Source organism: Elgaria multicarinata, chromosome 1, assembly GCF_023053635.1.
Source record: "Elgaria multicarinata webbii isolate HBS135686 ecotype San Diego chromosome 1, rElgMul1.1.pri, whole genome shotgun sequence".
Taxonomy (NCBI): Eukaryota; Metazoa; Chordata; class Lepidosauria; order Squamata; family Anguidae; genus Elgaria; species Elgaria multicarinata.
In genome coordinates, this window is record NC_086171.1 from 142,286,228 (window position 1) to 142,306,709 (window position 20,482).

Genomic DNA, 20,482 nt, shown 5'->3' on the forward strand with positions numbered 1-20,482 from the left:
CCAGGTTCATTCACATAATGCTGAAAGACAGTTTAGCATTATGTCTGAATGAGATCACTCAAACATGGGTTTGCAACTGAGTGGAGGCTTAACCAGGAGTTACAGCTAATCTTAAAGCATCATATAATAGTAGAGCTGAAAGGGGCCTATAAGGCCATCAAATCCAACCCCCTGCTCAATGCAGGAATCCACCTGACAGATGGCTGTCTAGCTGCATCTTGAATGCCGCTAGTGTGGGAGAGCCCACTACCTCCCTAGGTAATTGGTTCCACTGTCATACTGCTCTAATGGTCAGGAAGTTTTTCCTGATGTCCTGCCAGAATCTGGCTTCCTGTAACTTGAGCCCATTATTCTGTGTCCTGCACTCTGGGATGATCAAAAAGAGATCTTGTTTCTCTCCGGAGTATATCTGTATGATACACATGTCCTCAAATACACGTTGTCTCATTCACATACTGCATTTTTGGTGTATACTTTAAAACAACTCAACGTAAAAACCAACCAACCAAAATGGCCTTGCAAATCAATACATTTCAGTTGCTCAGAAGATTCTAATATTTTTTCAACTTGGCTAGATGTAGCCAACATGTATCCATTTCAGTGTTCCATCATTACTAGTTGTCAGTCTTGCTTGTCAACGGTGAATTTTTAGATTTCTCTCAATCAGCAGTAATGCTGCACCCAGAAACTACCCTACTGATGATAAGGCAGTGTATGTGTCAACAATCAGCAACAATTTTTAAAAACTTCACTGCTGTAAATGTAACATCTCCCTTCAGGACTAATGTTAGTCTGCTCAATATTTGTAGATAGTTCCTACTTCTATATAAATCTGTGAGAAGAGGTGGTTTGCTCATTTCTCATTTGGTTCACATAAAAATAAATTTAAAGCCGTGTTATATTTTGCACTATTTATGTATTCAAACCAATCAAGAACTGAAATAATCACATTTGTTTCAGCGCCTTGTTTATGGCTGCCTGGCCCCTCCCTCCTTTAAATCCTCCTCTTAGCCATATCGATGTTTATGGAATACCTGTCATTTCTCCAGCAGCTTGTGCCAAGAGCAGCTTACCAGTGCCAGTCTTACTGAAACCCCTTCTGTTTCCTATTCTCTAAGGGGCTTCCTTGCATCAGCTGCTTCCCATGCCCAATACAAGGAGACCTATAAATTTGCAAGTGCTGCAGTGAGCATTCTGAACAGTAAGTGGCAGCCATGTTGCCCACTGTAGCACACTCTTGAAGGGAGGGGGGAGACCACATGGTGAGCAGCATTCCTCACCATGTGCAAACTGTCACTTTGATTTGAAATTAAAAATTTTTGATTAACATGAACGTTTCTGAGCCTCCCACTGGCAGCAGCCCAGTTACCAAAAAATGACATGATTTGTGACATGCATGCTGTACAGAAAACCCCACGCCAGCAATCGGAAGACCCATTTACATTTTGTTTTAATAGTGACACTTGGGCTTGAAGGTGTGTGTGTGTGTGTGTGTGTGTGTGTGTGTGTGTGTGTGTAGAAATGGACTTCCATATTTTTGTGGACAAGAAAGAGAATTTAAAAATTGGTAAGTCGTAGCCGTTCTAAAAAAGGGGGGGGGGAAATAGTGGGCCAAGAATATTAAAAGCTGAGGACAGTGTGAGTGTGTGGGCATAGAATCCACAGTCTCACAACATCACCTCTTTTCAGCATTAGGGCCTCCTCTACAGGATATTTTATTATTACATTTATTTTCCACCTTTTTTCCTCCAAGGAACCCAAGGGGCATACATGACCCTCCTTCTCTCTATTTTATCCACACAACAACCCCGTGAGGTAGTTTAGGCTGAAAGACTGTGACAGGCCCAAAGTCACCCAGTGAGCTTCATGGCCGAGTGGGGACTAGAACTCTGATCTCCTGTTGTCCCAGTCCAACACTCTAACCACTACACCACACTGGCTCCCAGGATAAAGAGAAATAATATTTAAAAAATAACATCTATATATTATTCGAATAAAGATTTCACACATAACAAGAATTGCTTCATCCACCAGGCCCAAGAGGCTGTGTTGAGCAACACACAGCTACCCTTTTAATCTGATCTATTCAGGAATATCTGCTGGCAACTTTTAGGAAGTCAGTAGGGGAGCAGTAAAATCTTTTATTCCAGAGAAGTCCTTTCAGCATTTATTAATTACTTTCACAGAATAACCAAAGAAATAAGAGAATCAGTGGGGTTTAGTGGTTAACGTGTAAGACCTGGACATGAGAGACACGGGTTCAAATGCCTACTCATCCATGAAGATCACTGGGCCTAGAATGCATAATTTCCTGTGGTGCAGCTAGTTCAAAAATGTTAAGTGTTTGAAGGAAGAAGTTTCTTGGATTCAACCTGTTGTCATAGCTTTTACAAAGTGAAAAGGACATTTCAATTTGGCCTACTTCAAAAGTCCAGAGAAGGACACAATTAGTTCACACATCCCCCATTCTGCCCTTAATTACACATTCAGTTCTGTTAGGGGCTTAATGACCTACTCTGTGCTCAGGGGCAAAATAGAGATTTTATTATATTAAGTGGTATGCAAGTATGAGACAGAGAGAGAGAGAGAGGGAGAGAGAGAGTCAGGATTGCCCACTGACCAAATATTGCATTGTTGTTTTATTTTAACAAGTCACAATATATAATTTTTGTAATTGGCATAAATACCTCCATTTTGTACAATTCTATAAATTAATGCTTTGAATACTTTGCCATTAATTGACAACAAACTCATGGCTGTAGTTGACAGGGTTCACCTTTCCTTCCTACATTGCCTCCTCTCACTCTTCCATATTCCTTTCACTTAGTTAGGGACATTCAACCAAAACAATGCTACTGCTGCTAAATATTTAAAGAGCACTTTATTCACTCATATTTTAAAAAATATACCTTATAAAAACAGGATTATCAACCTGGAACAAAAAAGTCAAGTCTCTCCACTTTTTGGGGGGGGAAGCACAGGAATTTATGCCTTTAGCATGCCTGTTATTATTTCTACCAGTAGGTACAGTAGGTATGGCTGCTCTTCAAAATATTCACACATGGACTGAAACTGGGGTGGGGTGGGGTGGAGTGAGAGCCCGCTTTGCCCTCCCTAAATGGCACTCCACATTTAGTTTGAACTCAGTGTTTTAAGGGCAGAAGCCTTAAAACCCAATGTTAGTGTTCATGATTGCTTCTCAAATAGCCCCACCTTAGTGAGCACCAGTTCCCTCTGGACAAAGAAGGAAAATTTGTCCTTTCCTATTAAAGCTTGCTGTCTTTATCGTCCCTTAAGTGCTCATTTGAATTCTTACCTTTATTCCTGGCACAGTTTTAACCTAAGACATAAAAGGTTGTAAAAGTCATGTACTGTACTGCCATGCTACCCTTGTGTTCCTGTCCATCATCCTGTTCAGACACGGAAAGGGCTAATGACCTGTCAACTAGGTAAATTCATTACCCAGGAGAGAATAGTGTGCTACTTCTGCTGCCCATTCACAGCAAGGATTTCTTTCAGCATGATGCTGCATATTCTGTTCTCAAGGGAGCAGTCTATCGTTGGCAGAATAGTACTAATAACAACAATTTACATTTATGTGGTTCAAGGCATGCTCTACATTTCTGCTCCTAGCTTGTTCGCAATTCCACTGCGGATTCATCAATCAGCATCATGACACACCAGGAGGAGATGCTGTTCTGCTCTCAGGACCAAGTGACCAACAGACCACATTTCCCCTAGATTTTCTTTATGAGCCTGGGTCAAAAAGGCTGCAAATTGAATGAAGTGAGGTGGGAATAGATTGGTGATTCAAGCTGCTGGCTTGAAGAAAAGAATCTTCAGAGATCCAATTCTGATGTAACACTTTCTTAATATGATGCACTGGAGGAAGGGAACTTTTGGATCCAGCTAATTATCTGCAGATCTGATTTGTCGCTTGCCCTATTCCAAAGTCTCAAGATAGGTAACAATACGTTACAAATATAAAGCCCGGAATATAACAAAAGCCGTGGACTAGCTTATCTTTGGTTATAAAAACCCAACTGAAATATTCATTTAAAAAGTCTTACAAGACAGTTCTATACATATCCACTCAGAAGTAAGCCACATTATTTTCAGTGTGGCTTAGTCCAGGTCAGCCACATTAAATTCAATGGGATTTCTGAGAAGGGATGTATAGGATTGTATTGTACGTCAATTCTGATTCCAGTCATTATTACAGTTGAAGGGCAGCTAACAAGGCCTAATACTACTACTAATAATATTTGTATTATGCCCAACTGGCAGTCCCTTAACACATACATATTAATCGTAATAGGGCATTATCACCTGAATCACTACATGACCAAAAGGAGCTACCTTTTGGAATTGGAATCATAAATAAAACTGACGTTGGTAAATGCTCTATATTAGGGGAAATTGCTCACAAAAAATGTGTATATTAGACAAAATTGTGTACAAAAATGTGTATGTTAGGAGAAATACACAAAAAAGCTGCACAAATATTCATGTGGACATTTTAAAACACTGCATACTGATGTAGAAACTGGCCAAAACAAATTTAAGATTTAAAAAAAATGAGAAGACAAAATTGACAGATTAGTCCATTCCTAAAGTCAGGCCACTTAGGTTCATACATCATAACAGTATCCGGAATCATCTAGGAAGGTAGGTCTACCTGTATTTTACAGCAATAGTCTGTAAGTAGTCTCCTAAATTCCTGTATTGCTGCTGTTTGCCAATTATTCAGGGGGCAAAATTCATGTTTTGCATTCTGACCTAACTAGAGTAAAGCCCATGAGCCGTTGTCGCTAATAGTCCTGCTGTTCTCCCACTTTTTTGCCCACAGAGGGGTTGATGAATAATACTAATGTGGCTTCTGCATTGTGAATCCCTCTCTGAAATTTGCATGCAGTGCCACCCCTTCCCTCCCTCACACAAATGATTGGCCACCTCCTTCCCCCTCCCCACTAGCAGCGATGGCCTTACTACGCAGCTGCGCCTAGAAACCACCTTCATGCCAAGTAGAGCTGTCTGTCATCTCGCTTGGCGGAAGGACTCCCTGCCTGTTTGGCACAGAGGAAATTAATTGCTATTAAAGCCCAAGATTTGAACTTTTTAAAACTTTCAAAATTTTCTGCGCATCTACACTGCTCAAACTTTAGTTTAAAACAAAAATGAGCAAAATCGGTCTGGTAGATTTCAAATAATAAACATTACACTATTGTATTCTTATATAAGATGGGTTGGTCATGCTCAGAGTAGACTCATGCATAACAGTCATGATTAGAGTATATTCACTCAATCAACAAGACTTAATTTAGCCATGACTAAATCAAATCTCACTGATTTCAGTGGGTCTACTCTAACTATGATTTAGCATAGATCCAACCCAATGTATTTTTCACATGTATTCCTCCATGTATATTTGAAACCAGTCATATGGAAGACAGATCTCAGACTACTTCTGTTGTGATCCTTTGTGGCTGTACTGTTTGTCAGTAAATATTTCCAGATCATGCAAAGGGGAGTCTGGCTACTGTCAAAAATTCAATTCTGGCAGGCATTCCATAGGTTTTATCCAAAGTGGTTTCTTTAGCCACTCAAAAGCATAGATTAAAAGTCTGTGAAACGAATGGGCAGAAGATTAAGGACAGACAAAAGGAAGTTCTCCTTCATAAACCACATAATTAATTTATGGAATTTGCTGTCACAAAATGTGGTGATGGCCACTAGCTTAGATTACTTTAAAAGAGGAGCCAACAAATTAATGGTGGATAAGTCTATCAAGGGCTACTAGGCATGATGATTACATGCCAGCTCCAGAATCATGGCCATTATGCCTATGAATAGCAGTTGCTGGGGGGAAATAGCAGAAGGGGGCTTTTGCACTCATGTCCTGCTTGTGGGCTTTTCATGGAGCATCTGATTGACCTCTATGAAAAATAGAGTGATGGACTAGAAAGACTTTTGCTTTGATCCAGCAGGACTTTTTGATATCCCTATGACCCTGTACTACAATATACCATATTTTTCTACCAGTTCTGCTTCGCATGTTACAAAACACAAATCAGGAGCAGGAGGGGCTTCCTGTGCACATCTGCCATTATCAGGTAGTAGGGAAATAAAGGACTAATAAAACAGTGAATCAGAAACTTCAAATCAAGCTACAGTTTCACAAGAAAATGCAATGACAGGTTTCTGAGAGTTAAAAAGGAGAATGAGAAAAAGGTCTGTAACTACATTCACTACCTCTTTAGGATAACTGACTCAAGGTTTACCTTAAAACAGCCACCCCCAATGTGGTGCTCTCCAAATGTTTTGGACTTCAACTCCCATCAGCCCCTAACTGGCATGACCAACAGTCAGGAATGCTGGGAGCTGTAGTCCAAAACATCTGGGGGGCACCAGGTTGAGAAAGGCTGCCCTAAGAAGTTACTATCATCCATAGCCCCTTGTGTACCAATATGCTCAACATTAATCGGTGCCATCAGTAAGGGCCCCATGGCCCACTCCAAGAGGCCTTTTACTGCACTAAGGAGTTTGAGTGATCACAAACACCTTCTGTAAAAAAAACTGCTCCAAGTGACCCTGGGATCTGACTAAATGTGGGTGGAGTGAAAATGAGCTGAGGTTGGGTACATGGTAAAGGGATTGTGCGATATCTAAATCGATGAATTTAGATATTCATCGATATCTAAATTCTTCCATTTCAATAGAGGCTGACATTTTGCGATGCTATTAGTAACTAACTCTCAGAAAACATTGGGTTGTATGGTAAAACAGCAAGGCATATACTGTAGTGAAGCCATCCCATAAATTCTCACATAAGGGCGGGGGGGGGGAGGAGTCACATGAACTCCTTTGCAAAGTTAATGAAATTGCAGGACTGTTCTCAAAGCTATGCAGGCCAGTCCCACTGAACGCAGAAACTGCATGCCAGCTCCCCTGACCAGTGATGCTTGTGAGAATGAATTCTTTAGGTGTACTGTACACACAGAGGTCCTACGCTCAAGGAGACACCCTGATTGGGCAGAGAGCCTCATTGAATGTAGGAACTCTCAAAGAATACATCGGAAAACATGTGGAATGTGAGGAAAACTCATTCTCACGAATGTCTTTATTTATTTATTTATTGCATTTCTATACTGCCCAATCGCCAAAGCTCTCTTGACAATTTTTAGGGGAAGGGGAGCCATTGCATGTTCTGGTAGTGGGCAGGGCTAGCCAGTATACTCCACATGCATATATATTTTTCAATATATGGAGGAGGTTTTGTAAAACTCTATGTAGGGATGTCAACTGTGATATCTGCATTCTAGTTGGAGAGGAATTATTTCTGGGTCATTTGGGCATGGACTCAGCTTCCACCTTGGAAAGCATCTGCACTGATATGGCATAATGAGTGTAGAAGCCTGCTGCACATGTCTTGGAGGTCTAGCAGCCATGATAGCAAGGATAGGAAACCTCTGGTCTAACGTTACCCACCAGGGGTCTGAGGAGGAGACAGGTAGGGGAATTCCTTTGTTATCTCCACTCTGTAATTGGAGATCACAAGGGCATTTCCTGCATGCCGCCCCACTCCCAGTGCATTCCACACATCTTTCACTCACCCCGAGCAGGGAAGAGGGCATATGAGCGAGGCTGGTGGCACACTCAGCTGGGCTTTCAGGAGCCTCAGGCAGCACTAGTCCAATGCATTGTACTTGTCCCTCACCCTCAGTTTAGCTGGGGAACAATGTCATCAGGGAGTAGGGCTCTGCCTCTGAATTCACAGACATGGCCTTACTTCCTGACCTCATCTGTCTCGAGGCAGCAATCCAGCCCTTATAGCCAAACTGGTTCTCTACCCCCTGCATGATAGGATCTATTTTAGAAGTTGCAATGAATTCCAGAATCCATATTAGGAGTGGTGGGAACTGGAAAGAAAAATGTCTGGTTTTAAATGAGGCAATTTGGAGCAGAGCAAATCTACTAATCACTATCCTCACTGTATCCCCTAATTGAGCTCTCATTCACATTTCAGTTCACTTTTAGGGTTGTTTAAAGACCTATTCACTGGACCATTTACCTTGGGAAAAGCCTAGGAAGTGCTAATTTCCAGATATTTCAGTATGGGCTGACCAGGTTGTATCTCTGCCATGCTTCCAATTCACTTCTGGCATGCTACCACTAACCCACATCTATGGTAATTTGTGGAGGAATGCCAACACCCCCTGACCTAACCCAACTACCTGGCACAGGCTGAAGTAGCATCAGAGTTTTCCTGTGATTTGCTAAAATAGGCGTGTGAGCAGGCCCTAAATCGACTCTAAATCTGAACAGAAATTTTACCTCAGGCCACCTGCTTTTCCCTTTCCTTCTGTTTCTTTCTCCAGTTTATATATCAAAAGAATGATATATAATGGCTAATGTAAAATTGCTCACAAGTTGACAAGCTTGCTCATGGGACAATCACTGTACAGCACTTCTGAAGTCAATGGCTAGGCTTTTTAAAAGAGGAAGTATATAAATGGATGAGGAAGGAAGAAGCCTATAAAAAAATGTACATACAGCTTTGTTTCAGAACTCTTCCTAAATTGCGATCAAGTTAAGAACGCTTCTGTTAAAGTGCTGATTTTTAGAGTGCACTTTTATCTACAATGCAAGCTCTTTCAATTAATAACACGAAACAGGAATTCAACAGCTAATTATCATATTTCACTGTAAGCCACAGATATTTCATTGGGCCTGTTAAGTGAGAGAGTTCAACAGTGGAAGCTAGGGTATGCAAATTGGTGACAAGGGCTGGCCAGGTTAGCAAAAAAATATACTAATCCAGGAACAAAATTTTGGGCCTAACTGGCTTCTGTTGTTGCAGAATTAAATACAGGACTATGAAAGAGTGCAACTTGCAGCTTCGAAACTGTCTCTTGGCTTTGCACAATCATTTCTAAATACAAGCACAGTAAACATACTACATCCATCTTCTTATGCACTACATACTCGTCCTTGGAATTGTTGCTGAGAGGTATACATCTTCTGATAAAATCTAAAACTACTGCGCTTGGAAAAGGAGCATGGAGAAGGCAAAAAGGGGTGGTCCCAGGGGAGGAGACCACAGAAGCTGCTTTACACAGCTTCTTATTAGGTCTCCAGGCCTCTTCTCTGCCCCTCCCTGAAGCCCATCTAGAAAAAAATGCAGGACAGCCGGAACACAGGTTTATTCATTCTGAATAAACCTGCATCGGATTTGCTGTAAATTGTGATTAGGAAGAGTATCTCCATAAGCCTGAAAGTAAGCTGTATCTGTTGCAAATAAGACCACATACTTTTCAACTTAATAAGAAAATTCATTGAAGCAATACAAGCAAGCCCATATGGTAATTTTCAAAAATAGCTAATATATACAAAATATTATTTTTGGAGCAGGAAAGAAAAGCTGCTCAATAGTTTTTCAACAGCTTTCTGTGTAGCCATCTCATGTCTCTATCTGTTCCTTAAAATTTTAGAAATAGGATGTCTTTCAGAGTAGGGTGGCCTCATGAAGACAGGACAGGGCTTCTGCTTTTTTAACAGTTGTGTAGAAGAGGGAATTTCAGCAACTGTATCATGTCATGAAAGACATACCTGCTGAAATTCTCTCTTCAACACCACTATTAAAGGTGCAGGAGCCCTGCCCTCCTTTTCACCTGGACAGCCTACTTCAGAGCTTGGGATTGGATGAAATAAAGGCACGAAATCACTGTATTATGTAATAAAATGGAATGTTCGCTGTCTTCATGTTGAATGCTGCCATAGGTAACCAGCTCGTGGCAGTGTACATTAATGACCAATGCCCAAACTTGAATTGGTTGGGGTTTATAGAAGATGTAAATCTATGGGGAATGTGGTCTTTTCACAGAGATGATTTTATGATTAATGTTAGAAATGATCGCTACCTAGCAGATTTATCTCAACAATGCACTTTTCTCAGCATTTCATATATGCTCAGGTTTTTTTTAATTTAATCATGAAAAGCCACTTGAAACTTCAGCATAGGAAAGTCAGAAATCCAACTAAGGGCACTTTTAGAGATGAATTGCACAATCATTTCCAGAGTTGTAAGGCATGAATAATATAATCAAGTTTAGAGTTGCAACTGTTGATATTTAGGGGCAACTAGATGTTTCTTCGCCAGCATGACTGGAACGAAAGTCACACACCTATCCCACATGTGCTAGGAGTCTTTGTGAAAACAATAGGAACGTTTTCTCTAAGTGTTCTAGCCATGTTGGAGAAGGTGGTGGTGGGAAGTGATGGATTCGCATTCTGATGAGAAGGGAGGGAAGGGCATCGTGCCCTGTGCATTGTTTCCCGGTAAGGGTTACTCACCTGTACCTGTAATTAAAGGGAAAATGAAGCTGTCGCTGCAGGTTACACATTAAGTAGCTTGGACCAAGGAGATGGTTGGGTGACTGCTCATTCCATTTGGAAAAATATGTGTAGGTTGCTTCTCCACACAATACTGCGATGACTCATCAAAGCCTCAATGATGACTCATCGATGACTCATCAAAGCCTCAATCAAAGCCTGCGATGACTCATCAAAGCCTCAATCATACAAAAGTGCAAAAAAGCCAAGGCACACAAAGTTCTTTTTCTTTCTCTCTGTGTGTATGACTGGTGTTACACAACCACTCCTGTGTGTTGTACCAGTAGGCACACACAAGTTATTACACTGGAGGCAATGGTGTACAATCTATAATAATAATAAACTAGAATATGTGTCTTTCTGGTAGCAACACAGCTCCAAACCTAGACACTGGAACCTTGGCATGTATACTATGGCCATGGCTAGACCTCCCTGGTCTAGCGTGATGAAGGGGTGAGGATCTTGTGATGTGGTTATCGCGAGATCTCCCCTCTGTCTATATGCGGCATGCGACGTCCTAGGAGGAACAGGACGTCATGCTTGCCATTTTGTTTTGTTTTTTAAAGGAGACGGAGCGCACGAGTGCTCGTGTGGAAAAGGGTAATTTTTTTAAAAAATAAATAAATTCCCCCACTCACCCCACCCCACCCCACCCCACCCCTGATGGGCACAGAGCTCCTGAGGAGCTCTGTGCCCCGTGCCCAGCTCCTCATGGTTACTCATGAGGAGCTGGGACAAAGTGCAACACTCACCCATACGTTCCATGGTCTCGGGATCATCCCAAGACAGCGAAAAAAGCGGGGTAAAAGGATATGCCGATATCCCGGGGCAAGGGAGGGATCATCCCTCCCTGATCCCATGATCCCTGTGCGTCATGTGAACATACAGGGATGATCCCTGGGCAATCCCCGGGATATTGGCAGGTCTAGACATGGCCTAAGAGGACCCTAGAGGTGTGCATCTCAGGGTTATTTTTTTTCTTAAAGCACATGGATTCATTTAATTCATTTAAATGTTTCCTTGTGTTTGAAGCCCACAGTACTATCTTATTTATATTTATTTATTTATTTATTAATTTAATATAAACCGCCCAGAGAGCTTCGGCTATGGGGCGGTATATAAATGTAATAAATAAATAAACAGTACTATCTTCAGTCAACAGGGGGCAGAGTTCCCTAACTGGCACTTAGTTTTATAGTTGATGCCAGTGGGGAGTAGTCTGAGGGACAGAGCTTTCTCCCCCTGGTGTTGGGCAGCCCCCACTCAGGGGGAATGGAATGAGCAAACCCTTCCCTCAGGGGGGGGGGCATGCCTAGGGGTGCTAGCAGCTGTGGCTTCACTCAGACAAGGCGGGCACAAAGTGTCCAACTCTGAGATCTGTGTTACTTTGCTTGAAGTCTTTGCTATATCAAACAAAAGGCTATTTCAACCCATGCTAAGCAGGGTACATTTGCTAGTGTAAAATATTGTCACACTATGAAAACATTGAGGTGCATAATCAGGAGCACTTCCTCATGCCATAGAAATTCACCCACAGTGGGCCTTTTCATGCATAATCCACCCTAAAGCATCAGTCAGGGATGCTTTAGGGTGGATTCCTGCGTTGAGCAGGGGGTTGGACTCGATGGCCTTGTAGGCCCCTTCCAACTCTGCTATTCTATGATTCTATGATTCATACAGGAATCCCCGATTTCTTGTTACAGGGATGTGCCAGGGAAGCCTCAGGCTGACGTGCTCTCCCTTCCCTCCTGATTTGAACCTGGTTTATTTTGAACCAGCTGTTATAACCCGCGTTGCTTGGGTCCATGAATAATGTTGATAACATTTATTTGATAAATAATAATTTTCTCTGCAACTTATTCATCTTTAGGTTGGTTGGGCTTGTTTAGAAGAGGCACCGCCAATAGATGCAACCCATTTATGTGGATTGTTTTCTTTTATGTGGAATTGGGTTGACTGCTCGAGACTGACCTTAGGAACCACAATGGCTGCCAAAGTCCAGTAGGTCTGGCTTCCCACCCAAGGCATGCTGGGAGTTGTAGGTGTAAACCTAAGTTTTCATTAAATTCTTTTAAAAATCCTTAAACCCCCAAAATTCATGTTTTTAGTTTTTTTCTGATCCATATACATGAAGATCTGTCTGGGTGAACAGTATTAAGGCAGTGCCATATGTGGAAGTGGGTAAACATTTCCAGACATACGTGACACACACATACTTTCCGCTTTATAGGTAGAGACTCGCTACATTTGGAATAAACCACAGTTTACTGAGTTTTGGAAAGTTTCATTATTGTATAACAAGAAATGTGGTTTATGCAAAGCCCAAAGCATTTGACCTCTCCTAGTGTGTAGAGGAGAGGAAAAGAGAGCAAATGAGTTCAAGGCCTAGAGCGTCACATTCTTGTATAGGGAAGCCATAGTTTGCTGCTGCATCAGAACTGGGCCGGTCTCTCAATCCATATTTCAACCCTCCTTCTGAATCAGGTGAATTGGGCCTTTCTGCCTACCTGCCAACCTCCCTAACTTTAAAGTATGAACTTCTTCTGTTACTTCCATCCAAAGCAAGAGAAACGCCGTTATTGGTACTCTTGGAATTGTAATTTAAATGATACTACATATCTAACTGTCTTATGATAAATATGGTAACTGCTGGCAGAAACTCTCTCTGCATTTTCCAAGCATGGATACTCAGATAAAACTCTTTAAGAATGTTAGCAAGATGACATGAAATACTTTTTAACTACATTAGTAATCATTTCAACATGCATTCAATTGAATTACAGCAATGCAGTATGAGACTGGGTTCAACATGCAAATGGCAGAAGAGTCACTTTCTGATTTCATCAAAGTCTCTTTCTGATATTGATCTATGTTTGAAAAAAAGACAGCCATGCATACCAATGACATTATTCTAAGATTAAGGCCAATTTACACGTGATGTGCAGTTGGATGTAACTGTGTCCCATTTTTTCCTTTAAGACTGGAAAGCTAAAATGGGAATTGAGGTTAGGGAAAGAGGTACTTCCTTCCTGCTTGAGCTATTTTTTCTGCTCAAAATGCCCTCCCCAATGTATTGCTGAACAGGGGGAAAAGAAGGTTGGGGATGATTTTTAGAAGGGGGGAAATATTTAAGGGTAAAGGCTTAAGCACCTGTTTCCCACCAACTTGTTTTCCATTCAGCACTAGTAGCCTCTTACTAGCCTCTTACTAGTAGCTGCTTTTCACTTTTTAAAAGATGTTGGGACAAAGTTACATATAACAGCATATTAAGTGACATGTAATTTGGCATAGTCATAGTTAGAAAAAGAGAATATTTTAACAAGTGTTAGAAGAGGCAGGGCAACCACAAAAACATTTCCATAACCATTATGCAAATAGTTGAGCTCTTCAAACATGATCACAGATGACACTTAAAGATGATACAATGAAAAGATAATCAACCAACTGAAAACCAGTCCTGTTCTGTTTCGTCCTGTGTAACATGTAAAAGTCATGGACTGCTATGACAAAATAGAATACTGTTATAAATACACAGCAATAGGGGTGCGCACTCCACCCTGGAATTATCTGACAACCCCGAAAATCCGCAGAGCATTTGATCTTCCAGAGCAGAGATTGGCCGCTTCCAAACCCATCGAATACTCTCAGAGCGGAGATGTGCCCAATTGGAGCTTCTGAAGTCTCCAGAATTAACCTGGTGTGTGTGTGTGTGTGTGTGTGTGTGTGTGTATCTCCATATTTGGAAGATGCTGAGTGGGGTGAGGGGTAGCTTTCATATTGACTCCTGTGGCTAACCAACAGGAATAGCCCCAGTGGTATTCTCCTCCAATCACAGTGTTCAGGGAAGTAGGAAACACTAACTGGTGGCTGCTGAGAGGGAGCCCGTTTCTGCTCGGACTCAAAGTGTGAAAGTGCTGCTGGGATGGCTGGCATCTTGAGTGAGAAAGCTTCTACACCTGCGTAAGGCACAGGCAGGCTCTTTATTTCAGTGGTTGGGTGTAAGGGGGGGTCTGCCCAATAGATCTGGAAGGTACCAGGTTATAGAACGCTGGAGTGGGGAATTAAAAAAACCCTAAATAATCAAGGCATATACCAATCTAATTCAAATTTGGTAGAGCTAAAGCCCTCCTTAAGAGCTATCACTTCTCCATGTTTTATCTCTTTATCTATAAAAATTACACAGATGTAAGCATTTTGTTAATTTCCATTTAAAAATTCCTAAAAAATCAAAGCATGAACCGATGTGATCCAAATTTGGTGGGGCTAAAGCACTCTTTAGCCCCACCAAATCTTGATCTCTTTATCTTTCGAATTACCCTCAAAGAACCTTTCAATATTCAGGTAACTGGTATTAACAGAAATGCTTACACCTCCCACATTTTTTAAATCTTTAAAAGTGAAGGAGGTGTAAGCATTTCTGTTAATACCAGTTACCCGAACATTGAACGGTTCTTCGAGGGTAATTCGACGAGGTGGAGAGAGGGGAGGGACCCTGAAATCAAGGCAAAGAATCACCTCTATGGAGCTCCAGATCAGATTTCTAGGCAGAGAAGACCCACTTTGCACACCCCTACAGAGCAATATGTAATCATTTTACAAGGTAAAAAACAAAGTGTGCGAGAAAGAACTTGTTCATGAGGTGCAACAGGCTTCACATTTCTGAGAAATCTTGTCCATCGATCATAATCTCCGTCTTGAACTTCTTAGGGGTGGGGTGCAGTCTCTTTGCGTCTTCCACTATGATCACAAAATTACCTCCAAGTACAATTTATTTTACATCCATATGGATCTTTTTTGCGCCTCATTCAGCCAGAGTTAAGTTAAAATGTTTTCAGTGGGAGAGATTAAAGTCCATGCTTAAATTCCATTGAAATAAATTCCATCCCATTGATTTAAATTTGCTTTTGGGGTTTTTCCCCCCAAACATGCCTTGAATCATGAAAGTAACACATGCCCAGCCCTATCCAAATATATATATAAATAAGAGAACGAATGAATGGATTCTTAGATTACGTTTACAAGCTAGTGTAATTACCATAAAGGTTGGCAAACTAGTTCTGTGAGTAGCTGCATGTCATTGTGTGGTATTTTTTACTGTTAGGAAAAACAAGGTACCTTTCCTTTTTGGAGGTACAGTTAAGGTGTTGCAGCTCAAAGCACAAAGAATGCATTGGAATTACAAAAATGTTTGAAATGGATGCTTTTCTTTTTTAACCACCCCCTAAAATCTCTACTTTCTAAAAAATAAACAATTGCAGTAATGAATACTGTCCTGTTTGTAAATTTACAATTAAAACTCATGGACTATCAACTTCTGCTGGTCAAATTACAATAACACATAATGATTAAGAGTGTTGCTGGACTTGAATTCTTGTTACATGTAATTTAACTTTCGTCTCTCACTTCCCCAGTATACACAGTTCTATAAATACAGTTTTGGGATTATTATTTTTTCTTTATAAAATGCTCCATTTGAAAAATCACATAATGTCCCCATACACATTCCAATAAATTTGATGCAGTTTGCTGGGGAAATCAATGGGATAGAGATTGGGGGGGGGTGTTTTATGAATAGCCAAGTTTAACTTCTGATAAATGCAATTAGACAGTGTAAACAAAGTGTTTAGGTAACGGATGCAATGGCATAAATTCACAAGAAAGAAAGAAAGAAAGAAAGAAAGAAAGAAAGAGTAGGTTGACTTACTAGACTGAGTATGTGTTAATGAATTCCTTATCAAAATAATTTCTACTTTGGTCTGCTTATGCTTTTTAATCTAAACATTAGAGGAAATCAGAATTCTAAGCATTTTAAAAAATTATTTGAGTTCCTCCAACATGAAATGGTGTCTAACTCTGCAAATATTAAGGTGTGTCCCTACTGCCTTTATACCCCCAAGGTATTGTCCTAGGAACACCTGATGCAGCTTGGGCCATATCTTACATGGCATCAATAATGAGTACTCCACTGCTTTGAGTTTCAGGAGATGCTCTCTTCTACATAATGTTTGAACAGACAATGTGAGGAATGCTGAATCTACTGTCAATGAAGTGTTGAAGCAGATCTGCTGCTTGGGAAGGTCTATGTTCCACATGGAAGCCTGAAGTTCTGTTCCCACCATAACATCCACTTGTAGCCACCAGATCTGGTCTTGAAATCAGTGCAGAAAATAAGAATATTTGACCACCCAGTAGACCAGCCTCAAAATCAACTTTAAGTCAAGATGGAAAACTGCAGGAGGTCTGAGGACCATTTACACATACACACACACACACACACACACACACACACAGAGAGAGAGAGAGAGAGAGAGAGAGAGAGAGAGAGAGAGCGACACCTGGCCCTGGGTGCCTTGAAAAACAATGTGGAGGGAGGAAATACTCCATAGTACTCAGCAGTGCTCAGAGGGTTAAATTTAGCTTGTCCTTGTTCTATAGTGGCAATGGAGCATGAAAATGGTCAAATGGTCAAATTTAGCTTCAGGACAAACTAAATTTGTTCCTTTTTGTAATCTGTAGAACTAAAAGCACAATGTTTGGGGGATAATTCCCCCTTTCTTTTTGCTACCACTGGCACAGTGACACTGGGGGCCACACTCATGGCTTAAGTCAAACATCTGAAAAACCTTATTGTAGTGAACACTCAAGCAGCCCAGTTTCTCCCTGTCTCCTCCACCCCACCCACCCCGCCAGTTCTTCCCCAGGGGGAAAAATACATTAATTTGGGGAAGTGTGAGTAACAGGTATGGAAGAGCATGTGTGCCATTTGTAGCTGGAGAAATGTGGATATCTGCAAGCCCTTCTGGTCTGTGGCTGCAAATGACAAGGCCAATGCAGCCCAACATGGGCACTTGCCTTTAGGAGACTACATATATTTAATTCGGCCTGGGATTTGTGGTTTAACAGGGAAACACCAAACAAATATGGAGTCAAAGACAGCAACAGATACAGACTCACCATTTTCCGGCTGGTCCTTAATATCAGCTTCGCTTGGCTGGCTTGGACTTTCAGACTGACTTGAATCTAAAAAGCAGAAAGATGGCCAAAAATTATAGAAATCAACTGTGGAAAGGTGACAGATTTTCAAATTTGAGACTTCAAATGAATTAGATTAACACCTGTATTTTCTTTAAACCAAACAACAGAAATTAGATCAGGTAATATCTTTTCATATTAGAATTTTTGTGGAATTCTCAGATTCTAGTCATTATATCGTTTCTGATTTCTCACTTTGTTGAGTAACAAATACTATAAAATCCAAAATCAAATTTCATAATTGTGTGAGGTTTCAAGAACTACGCCCTCAGCCAAAGATGTTGGCTTTGTAGTCCACTATTGTGTTAGAGCATGTAAGATTCCCTAATATTGTAACATCGTCATCATTTTTCAGTATGCTAACCGCTTGCTGTTGAGACATTAACCTTTTCATGTTTGTATTATTAACTACCTTTGTCTGTATGAAAGCACAGATTTATTAATCTAATTTAATTCACAGAACCTTCTGAATGAATTTCATCTGGAACAAAGAGCTATGGGGATTGATAATTAGCACTTCTTTCCCACTCCAAGAAGCCAATTCTTTCCTGCATGAGTAGTCTCATTCTCCATGCTGCCCTGCCTCCGACTGGTGCCCTCACAATATTTTAGACAACAACTCCCATCATCCATGGCGATTGGCCACACTGGCTGTTGCTGATAGATATTGTAGGCAAAAATATCTGGCAGGTACCAGGTCGGGCTGTTCTAGTATGTCTAAGATAGCTACAACAATAGTTGTCTCTACTAAATATCTTCTAACTGGCAGTATAAAAGTAATAAAACAATACAAAAAGCTTTTGCGATCAACACATCCATATGAGCACAATATAAATTCAGAGTAAAATGAAAACCTCAGGTTGCGATCCTATCCAGATTTACCTGGTAGTAAGGTCTCATTGAAGAATATGAGACTTACTTCCAAGCAAAAATGCATAGGACCAATGTACTAATGTATACACAGCCTGACCAACAGTTCAAAATGTGCCCTAGTCCATGATTGGGCCCACACACATACAATTTATTTCTCAAAATAGTGATCAGTAAAAGCAAATAGATCACTATTTCACAGTATAAATTGCAGGCATGGGGGCAAGGGTTCAGAATGCTCGAGAAAATTGCCCCTCACTCTCTCTAATAGTGAACTCAGGTTGCAAATGCCAAGAGGATTGGAACCAAAGCAGGAGCAGAAACAAGACGGAAGAATCTGCACGTTCTGCGTTATTGACTTTGTTCAGACAAAGCTAAACATTATGACTTAGCATGTCATGTGAACCATTCCTAACCATGGTGGCTACAACATCAAGGTTTAAACACACTCACTAACCATTTGCTGCAAAAGGGTTAGCAGCCTAACTATAGCTTAGTGTGTCGTCTGAACATACCCACTAACTTGGTTATTAGTTAACAAGAACAGATTAGCAACATGGAACTCCTTACAACTAAGTCCAGTGCCCTCTAGTGACTATACCATATATTGACACTGTCTACACATCTCCCTTTTGTTTTAAGAAACAATTATTACATAATCGGCACTGTTAAAACATTTGGTACTTTTCAACAAAATATGATCCAAGTATTTTATTTTTCCATGTATAGTACAGTTCCTTTTACATGGAGTCTGCTATGTCTTTTCTTCATCACGTTCAATATAAATTCTCTTATCTCTAAATTTTGTCGCTCTTGTGCACTGAATTCCAACAGTTATAGCAATGCTCATAACTTTGCTTAGCTTGGTAAACTGAAGAAGCAACTCCTTCAAGGGTAGACACTTTGCAATTAAATTCTTCTCTAGGGTTAGAGCGGGTGTTCTTATTTATCTTTCCATTCACAATTCTAGTAGCCTATGTCCAGTTGTGATTGGTGGTGTTGACCTGTAGTTTAAAAAAGCAATAATATGTAGATCTTCTATTACAAGATTTTCTTTGCAGTCTGTACCACTCTCTTCACTTGTCTCTCCTGTTTGTTTAAGAATAGTGTAGTAATATAGTAATATTGTAAGATCTTATGCATGGTTGGTCATCAGTTTATCTGAAATACCAAAAGGAACACAATGTATTCTTCATCTCTGCAACAATGCTGTAGCAGGAAATGTCAGGCAAGAGCAGTATCTTCATACGCTTTGTATAGTAGTCCACAACAACCAAATACTGTCAACCTCCCAACTCACACAGGTTTGCTACTAGTCTTTTCTAAGGTCTATTTAGTAAAGGGTATAGTGATTTAATGATCTTTTCAATGTGTTGATCTATTTTTTTCTACAGTAGTCACAGGATTCAGTTCTTTAAGTAATTTCCAGTACCAGGCCATCACACTGTTTGCTTAGCTTACTTGTGGCATTTAATTAGATGTTGATTTCCTTGGTGGATAGGTTCTAGGATATTGTGGAGTTGTTGGTATCATCAAACTTTTAAGATTGATGGATTACAAACCATATAAAGAATATGATTGCAAAGAAAGCCTCCAAATTTGATACCAAAACCAGAACGTAGTGTATTTCAGCAATAGATTTAGTGGTTATGCCTCTGTGGAGATTTCCTGCAAATATCAAAGAAGATAGCCCACAATTCCTAGAAAGTATCTCAGTTCTGAAGTATTAGTCATTGCGTCCATGTCTCTGATGGCATTTAACTACTCCGAGCAGGGGTTTGTCCCATGCTGTTCGATTACTTGTCCCCAAATTCTATTTCATCTTGACAAAAAGTGCACTTTTGCTTATTTAGCTTGAGTCTGGATTCATGGATCCTATTAAGACGAAGGCCAGCATTTTTTCATGGTCTTCAACTGATGTGCCATGTATTAGGATATCATCCATAAAGACAATGGCCCCTTCTATTTCTATAAAGAGTTATGTCAACTTCCTTTGAAAAATCTCTGAAGCTCCTATGATTCCAAATAGCAAGCATTGAAAACAAAATCTCCCAAAGGGTGTGATAAATGTTGTCAGTTTAGCAGTCTGGTTTGTCAAAGGTATTTGTCAAAAACTGCATGAGTCATCCAATATGGAAAATACTTTGGCTTCTGTCGGTTTTGGGATAAGATCCTTCTATGTTAGTAG

At 40.5% G+C, this 20,482-nt stretch overlaps 1 protein-coding gene across 5 annotated transcripts in view; it reads right to left on the reverse strand.

The window, feature by feature from the left end:
- The window catches only part of NFIA (nuclear factor I A), a 523,664-nt gene that overhangs the window by 134,754 nt on the left and 368,428 nt on the right, over positions 1–20,482 (reverse strand). For all 5 annotated transcript variants that reach the window (XM_063138151.1, XM_063138134.1, XM_063138157.1 and 2 more), the window contains exon 3: positions 17,347–17,412. In XM_063138151.1, the coding sequence (XP_062994221.1) occupies positions 17,347–17,412 (66 nt within the window). The remainder of the gene's footprint in view (positions 1–17,346; positions 17,413–20,482) is intronic.